Raw genomic sequence first — 7,905 nt, 5'->3', positions numbered from 1 at the left:
AACACAAATTGTTCTTGACACCTTTTTTTTAAGAAAGTTGTGCCAATGTCTACACTTAGACAAAACTCGATTTTTCCATTAGTTTTCACACCTTTCTAACGATGTTTTGAATACAATCCAGCTTTCTTTTTCATTTTCGCCAGTTTCTGTATTGAAACTTGTCGACCTGACGGGGTCATAAATTTTCCATAGATTATTACATCATTGAAACTAAGGTGAATGGAATAGGGTTTTCTGTAAAAAGCACACCAAATGCAACGTGACTTCGCGTTTCACGTGATGGTATGAACCAATTGCGCGACTGCAACAACCTCGGTCACGTTGTAGATGAAGTGGAAGCTGTGTTTTCAAGGGAGTTTACTCGCAGTTTAAAAATTAAATAAATGTTGCAGTGGAGTGTTGTGTGAGGATTATTTGCGTTTTCAATAACTCGAATTTCTGTTAAAATTGTTGGGCACTTGACATACAGGTAAAGCACTCGGTGTTGATCCAATTGGCAACTGACCTTTATCAAAAACCATACTGTACGTGATTTTTTGCATATTTTTCCAACCGAAACTGCCATTAAACGACTATTTAAATGCCTGTATTTTGAATATAAATATTTATTGTTACATAATAATAAACCCTCATTTTACGTAAATAACACAGTATGAAATCGAAGTTGACGTGCGCCAAGTAAACCTAATTACATTAATTTAAATTTAAATAACACAGCGAAAGAAGTGTAACTAGATTTATGCCATAACTGAATAAGCTCGTAAGTTTAGAAATAAAAGGGTGGATATGTATTATTTTAATTACGGAAGTTGTAAATTAACTGTGGAGGGTAGATACAAAAAAAAGACTTCCCTTAATATTTACGTTTAGTTATTCAAAAGAAATATTTTTCCAAATACCTATTACCCCAAAAGCCATAACGAATTCAGAAAATGCATCAAAATCCTTTCGTTATAATATCCGAGGTCCGCTTTAAGCGGTAAATTAAAAACAGTAGTTTTTAGCAATCATTTATTTATACTTATACATATACTTATTTATCATTTATACTTTACATAAAAAATAAAACGAAATAAATAAGAATCTATTGTAAAAAAAATGTGTAAATATTGATAAGGGGTGATAAGGGTGATAAGGGGTGAGCTCAAAAGTAAAAATTATGAAAAATAACCTGCTTTATCCGAATATTTATATAGTTTCTGAAATATAGTTTTGGTCGTCGAATAAATTTGGCATCAAATTTTTTTTCTGATCTCTGAGTTTAGTTCTTTAAATTTTTTACAATGAATTAAAATTAACAGAAACAGTCACAGAAAAAAGTCCTGCCATAAAAAAATATAAAAGTGTAAAAATTGTGCATCGATTTTTTTTGGCAAAAATACCACCGAATTTCCGAATTTTACTCCATAGATGCAAATACTTCTCTTGCTGCTTTGTTATTATCACCCCCCGACATATTTCTCAAAAATGGGTAAAAACTTCGTTATAAACGGAACATTGCATCACATTTTAAGTCAAATTGAGTAATTCTTTTGGGACACTCAACCTTTTATTTAAGAAAATCTTAAGCTATCCTAACACTACAGCAAAAAGATTTCTTTTTAATTAACAAAAATATAAATTTACTGTAGTGAAAAAACATTTTTAGATACACTAATTTTTTGCATATTTTATAAGGAGCACTGTGATTTTAGAACAAAATTTTCGCATATCCTACGTCAAGTATAGCTTATTCCAATGGTATGTTGAAAAATCTTGTCGTAAGGTTAACGTAGGTTACGAAAGAATCGCATTTATGAGACCATTTGTCTAATGCTCAGTTTCTGAAGCGATTTAATTGGTTTAACTTTATTAGTAAATTTGATCCTTTCGCTAGTTGGTACGTAAGGGTAGCGCTCATTTAGTTGGTGGTTTCATAGCAATTATCGAACATTTAAACGAAAAACCGCCTAACAAATGCTTCAAATTTTTTTAACGTTATTACTATTTTTTAGATCCGACCCCAGGCACTAGCCCAAAACCCAAAAAACAATGTGTCTTTGTAAAAAGTAGATGAGTGGGGTGGTTGGAGATGCGGGCCGAGCGTCCAAGGGTCAGGATAAACATATGGTACACTGGTTCCGTAGAGGATTACGCTTACATGACAACCCATCTCTACGGGAAGGACTAAAAGGCGCCCGAACATTTCGCTGCGTATTCGTTCTGGACCCTTGGTTCGCCGGTTCTTCAAACGTTGGAATTAACAAATGGAGGTAACGATTCTATTTTTACCAAACTCAATTCACGTTGTTATTCACATGAAAATTATGTAATTTATCTCATTGTCTAGGTCGGCGATTATTCTCCACACACAATAGTGATTGAAAAACCTATTAATAATTAATAAACACAATGGTTTTTTGTACTCCAGATTCCTCCTCCAGTGTCTGGAAGACCTGGACCGAAGCCTCCGCAAGCTAAACTCTCGTCTCTTCGTCATTAGAGGCCAACCAGCGGACGCCCTCCCCAAACTCTTCAAAGAATGGGGCACCACTGCGCTGACCTTTGAGGAAGACCCGGAGCCATTTGGTGGAGTGCGCGACCACAACTTAACCACTTTATGCCAAGAACTCGGCATCAGCGTGGTCCAAAAAGTCTCCCACACCTTGTACCACCTCCAGGACATAATCGACCGCAATGGGGGCAGAGCCCCTCTCACCTACCACCAGTTCCTCGCCATCATCGCCTGCATGGGCCCCCCGCCGCAGCCCGAGCCCCCTGTCACCTTCAACTCGTTAAACGGGGCCCACACCCCCTTAACCGACGACCACGACGAAAAATACGGAGTACCAACTTTGGAAGAGCTGGGTTTTGACACGGAGGGGCTGCTGCCCCCCGTCTGGCAAGGGGGCGAAAGCGAGGCCCTGGCGCGGCTCGAGCGACATTTGGAGCGCAAAGCCTGGGTGGCGTCCTTCGGGAGGCCGAAAATGACCCCCCAGTCGCTGCTCCCCTCGCAGACGGGGCTGTCGCCCTATCTCCGGTTTGGGTGCTTGTCCACGAGGTTGTTTTACTACCAACTAACTGATCTTTACAAGAAAATTAAGAAAGCCTTTCCGCCGCTCTCGCTTCATGGACAGCTACTGTGGAGGGAGTTTTTTTATTGCGCGGCTACGAAAAACCCAAATTTTGATAAAATGATTGGGAATCCGATCTGTGTGCAAATCCCATGGGATAAAAATGCAGAAGCGTTGGCCAAGTGGGCAAATGTAAGTTGTGAGAGCCTTTAGGGTTGATTTTATTGAATTAATTTAGGGTCAGACTGGCTTTCCCTGGATCGATGCCATCATGACACAGTTGAGGGAAGAAGGCTGGATACATCATCTGGCGAGACACGCAGTTGCTTGTTTTTTGACAAGGGGGGACCTCTGGCTGTCTTGGGAAGAAGGAATGAAGGTGGGTTAAGAGGCAAATTATTAAAAACATGAACGTTTTTATTTGTAATATTGTAGTTTACAAAAAAATAAATGATTTATAACAATTGGAGCAACAAAATTCTAGCGCCAGGATCGTAATTTCATATTTAATTTCTTGTAAATTTTTCAATTCTAAATTCGATATCTTTTTGATATGAATGACGAAAGGGAAAAATAAAATTCGAAATTTAACATTGAACCGAGTTAAAAAATTAAAATCGAATCAAATCCCTTCTGCACCGGCCGGTTTAATCAAATAAAAGGACTTTTGTAGCTAAATGCGATTTCAGGTGTTTGAGGAGCTGCTTCTCGATGCCGACTGGTCGGTGAACGCCGGGATGTGGATGTGGCTGTCCTGCTCCAGCTTTTTTCAGCAGTTTTTTCACTGTTATTGTCCGATTAAATTCGGGAGAAAGGCCGACCCGAACGGCGATTACATAAGGTAGTTATACTTCGCTCTAATCAATCATTTTCAATTTTTTTTTAGAAAATATTTGCCCGTGTTGAAGAATATGCCCTCTCAATACATCCACGAGCCTTGGACTGCCCCTGAACAGGTCCAACGTGCCGCAAAATGCATAATCGGCAAGGATTATTCCCTGCCAATGGTTAACCATGCGGCAGCAAGTCGGGTAAATATCCAAAGAATGAAGCAAGTGTATCAACAGCTCTCCAACTACCGAAATGTGGATAATTCGGCGAAATTTAAAGACGGATTTCAGGAGCAACCGAATGTTGTAACCGTTGGTAACCCCAGTAGGAAATAATATTGCATATTATTCACTCAGTCAACTGCTATGTAGCTCTATTGTTAGATCATATTAATCTACACAAATATTATATTGTAAATCTAGTATCGAACATGGGTGTTGCTGTATGGTCAAATTTCCTCCCTCAAAAATTTCTTCTTTGGACAACCAATCGGGCTAAGAAGTTTTTTGATCATATGGTACTTGAAGTACTTAATATTTATTTAAGACAAGACCACGTAATTGTGCATGAGTGTGTACTAGTAATTCTACACGTATTACACTTTTTTGTGAATTGATGTAAAATTTTTGTGTGCAATTGAATAAAAGACATTACCTTTATTACTATCATTTTACGTTTTTCATACAAAAAATATTTGCCGATTGGTAATTATTTTGAAGGGAATTTTCTGAAGTAAAACTGAAATAAAGCCCGTTTAATTTTTGAAAAACTGTCTTTATTTTTGCTTATAAGTACAAAACTTCATTTAACAACAAACACTCAACGTTTAAACTTAAATCAAGAGAAACTTAATATGTTTGGTCCAAAACATAAATAATAACATTTTCGGAGTTTGCCTGCGGCTGAACAATGGTGCCATTATCCAGGATATAAGCGTTTTTATCTAATTTAAAAATGAGTTAAAATACCGCAAAAAATCGCAATGTGTTACCTAAGGTGATTTCCTGGTAATTTTCGGTAAGGTCCGGAATCGAGAGACACACTTCCCTCGTCTCTTTGTCCTCATTTTTGTTATTAATATCCAGCTCTTCCACCAAACTATCAACGGCGTTTTTATTAATCGTTGTGTTATTTTCGGCATTGTTCAACAACGTATTAATTTGGTTATCGATTTCGTTCGTAAGACTAAACGGCACTTCATTATCCTTATCATTATTTTTTGTGTTTTTAAATAATTTCGGTCTAATTGCGTTCAAGTCAATGTTGGCCACTTCAGGGTGCGATTTCTTCAAATGCCTCAACAGCGAGCTTCGCAATTTAATTGACTTTTGGCAAACAGGGCAAATGTAATATTCAATCTCGCTCTTTGTATTGCTTTTTTCTCTGTGAAAATTCTTAATGTGTCGGTTTAAACTGTTGCGGATTTTGAACGAGGCGTCGCACAGCGAGCACTTGTAGGCCTGCACACTGTTATGCCGCTTGAGATGGTACTTGAATACTTTTTCGGTTTTGTACTTTTTATGACAAATATCACATTCGAACTAAAAAAAACATTCAGAGTTGAATTTCTAAATTGCGGACAAACCTCGTTGGCTTGATGGATCAAAACGTGTTGTTTGAGCGAGTCGGTCCTGTGGAATTTTTTACTACAGATTTCGCAAGCGTATGAAGGCTCTTGGTGTTTCTTCTTGTGCGAGAAATATGAAGTGTTGATTAAGTGCAAGCCGCAGACGTCGCAAGTTACGTAATTCGGCTTTGAAGTTCTGCCTTTTTGGTCGTGCGTTTTCAAATGTCTCTTGAGATAAATTTCACGGAAGAAGAGTTTGTCACAAATGGGGCACATAAAGCGCTCCTTGTCGGCATTCGGGATTTTGCTACAGTTGTGTTCCAGCAACTCCTTGTTCGAGTGATAGTTTTTGCCACACGAAACGCAACTGTATTTTTTATTATGTACGGCTTCCAGATGCCGGGAGAGGTATTTACGTTGGGTGAAAGTACGATCGCATAAATCGCAGCGGTGGTGACTGCTCATATTGCAAATGTGCGATTTTAAATTTTCCCTTCGGCAAAAAATCTAAATTTTTCTTTAATAATCATTTACACTTGAAAAACAACCCACCTTTAGACACTTGTAACACATAAAGTCCCCTGTATGGTGCCTCAAATGCACGATTAGGAGCTTGATTTTGGTAAATTGCTTAAGACAAATATCACAAATAAATTGCTTCTGACTGTCGTCTATCTCGAAATTGAAATGGTCCAAATCTTTAACATTGTCACTGAGCAGATTTTCCACTGTTAGATTATCATTGTCCAATAATAAATTCTGATTATCGAGGAGATCAAATTGTTGCAAATCGGAACTGTCCGTAAACATATCGTTCAATAAAGGACCCCCAAGTACCACATCTCTGCAATCTGTTTTCGGGGGCGTGACAACACTTTTCGAAGTTTTGGGTGACGAAGTCACTAACATTTTGTGCACGATTTTTAAATGATTATTTAAGCCCTTAAAAAATTATAGTTAGCTAATTGTGGCAACTACATTAACTAGATTACTTTCTTTGATCTGAACGATTTCTTACACAATTCGCACATGTTTTTGTGTTGAGCAGTGTAATGTTTCAAGATGTGCCTCGCAAACGAAGTAATATTATTCTCAATGTGACTACAAAACTTACAGGTCCAGACTTTACGTTCCGTTATTTTTTGTTGCTTTTTAATCAAAAAATCGATGTCTTAAAGGCTTGGGATCATTTTTACAGTTACAGTAAAACAACAGATACGTACCCACATTTTTTAATGGATCGTCGGCTGCTTTTGGGGCCAATATTGCTTTGTTCATTTTTTGAGCATAGTAGGGGGCATACCACACCTTAAGAGTCTCCCCAATCCTAATATCCTTAATTGCAACGTAGTAAATTTCGCCTTTTTCCTGCATTTTTAAACAAATAAGTCAAGCTTTGTATGAACTTGAAAAAACTCAAATCGGTGTTTAGGTCACAAAGTACGTTTTTTTTTACTCTTATGGGCCAAAAAAACTCAAAAAAAAAAACATAAAGCATTAAAAAAATTCAAGCAATATTTTTTCGTGTATAATTGGTTGCCTGCCATTCCCACTTTAAAATTCTAAAGCGAAGTAACTAACCCATGATTAAATTATTCACCTACCTGATAGCAGATTAAATTCTGTTCTTCAACACAATCAGCGTGCCCCACAAACATCAGCCAACTGCACTTCTGTTCATCGGTGGCATCTAAAAAATACTCGCGATTTTCTTTATCAAAAATTTTCAAAGGAAATGTCATCGTGGGCTCCAAAGTACTGGATTTCTCAGCCTGGAAAGGGCCAAATCTGGTCCCTTTGCTTATTGTAGACTTGGTAATTGTTGCATATGAGCCATCACTTAGAATTCGTATGCTTAAAAATTTGGGTAAAGTGAGTTTAGCTCTGGATGGTATTTCATTATCATGGACCTAAAATATATATTTTGGACAAAAAATAGCATAATTTTGGAGCCTTACATATTTCAAAATTTGTACGTAATCACAATTTTGGGTATTGTGCGCTTTTCCACAGATACTGCAACATTCGGCAAGTAACACGTTTGGCGTGATGGCAAGAGAAGGGGCCGAATTTTCCATTTTATTATTGCATAATCAAAGACAACAAAATTAAACTGATTTTTTCAAAAACCACAACAGAATTTCAAATTTATCAATAAAAAAGTGAGGTTAAATCAGTCTTTTTTGTGACATTTGCCAGCAGCGTTGTCAAAGTACAACTAATTTCTTTGACTGTCGAAAAGACACTCATAAAAATTGCAACCATAATTCAGCTGTAGCATAAGTTCGACCATAATTTTACAACCGAATTTACAAAGTCTGGCTCTAACTTTTGTCAGAGTTTGTTGAGTTTTTGTCGTGATAATGCCACGCTTTTTTGTGACTTTCCGATTTACTCGGAACAATGGTACATGTGGCAATGGTGAGTAAAAATGGATTGATATTTGGTGTTTCT

General features: G+C 37.3%; 2 protein-coding genes across 3 annotated transcripts; one reads left to right on the top strand and one right to left on the bottom strand.

Moving 5' to 3' along the window:
* Positions 1 to 287: 287 nt before the first annotated feature.
* Positions 288 to 4,543, top strand: phr6-4 ((6-4)-photolyase). 2 transcript variants are annotated; one of them, XM_008202199.3, is made up of 6 exons: positions 288 to 469; positions 1,995 to 2,252; positions 2,411 to 3,245; positions 3,292 to 3,432; positions 3,743 to 3,894; positions 3,940 to 4,543. In XM_008202199.3, exons 2-6 carry the CDS (start codon positions 2,053 to 2,055, stop codon positions 4,217 to 4,219), a joined length of 1,608 nt encoding a protein of 535 aa, XP_008200421.2. In that variant the 5' UTR covers positions 288 to 469; positions 1,995 to 2,052; the 3' UTR covers positions 4,220 to 4,543.
* A 94-nt stretch (positions 4,544 to 4,637) lies between these two features.
* On the bottom strand, positions 4,638 to 7,814 carry LOC103314935 (zinc finger protein 26). The gene is made up of 8 exons (XM_008202252.3): positions 7,410 to 7,814; positions 7,056 to 7,361; positions 6,675 to 6,819; positions 6,444 to 6,622; positions 6,004 to 6,393; positions 5,470 to 5,958; positions 4,876 to 5,425; positions 4,638 to 4,827 (listed from the first exon to the last, which is right to left on the bottom strand). The coding sequence occupies exons 1-8, from the start codon at positions 7,527 to 7,529 to the stop codon at positions 4,733 to 4,735; spliced, it is 2,274 nt and encodes a 757-aa protein (XP_008200474.2). The 5' UTR covers positions 7,530 to 7,814; the 3' UTR covers positions 4,638 to 4,732.
* Between the last annotated feature and the right edge of the window lie 91 nt (positions 7,815 to 7,905).

Source organism: Tribolium castaneum, chromosome 5 (assembly GCF_031307605.1).
Source record: "Tribolium castaneum strain GA2 chromosome 5, icTriCast1.1, whole genome shotgun sequence".
NCBI classification, from domain to species: Eukaryota; Metazoa; Arthropoda; class Insecta; order Coleoptera; family Tenebrionidae; genus Tribolium; species Tribolium castaneum.
Note: the sequence above shows the minus strand (reverse complement) of the source record. Positions and strands in the feature narration are given on the sequence as shown.

Bases quoted from the DNA above. Each gene is read 5' to 3' on its own strand.
- phr6-4 (XM_008202199.3), top strand. From the start codon at position 2,053: ATGAGTGGGGTGGTTGGAGATGCGGGCCGAGCGTCCAAGGGTCAGGAT. The intron at 3,246-3,291 runs GTAAGTTGTGAG...GAATTAATTTAG, and splicing joins CGTTGGCCAAGTGGGCAAAT to GGTCAGACTGGCTTTCCCTG. The intron at 3,895-3,939 runs GTAGTTATACTT...ATTTTTTTTTAG, and splicing joins CCGAACGGCGATTACATAAG to AAAATATTTGCCCGTGTTGA.
- LOC103314935 (XM_008202252.3), bottom strand. From the start codon at position 7,529: ATGGAAAATTCGGCCCCTTCTCTTGCCATCACGCCAAACGTGTTACTT. The intron at 6,623-6,674 runs GTACGTATCTGT...CAAGCCTTTAAG, and splicing joins CGATCCATTAAAAAATGTGG to ACATCGATTTTTTGATTAAA. The intron at 6,394-6,443 runs GTAATCTAGTTA...TAATTTTTTAAG, and splicing joins AATCGTTCAGATCAAAGAAA to GGCTTAAATAATCATTTAAA.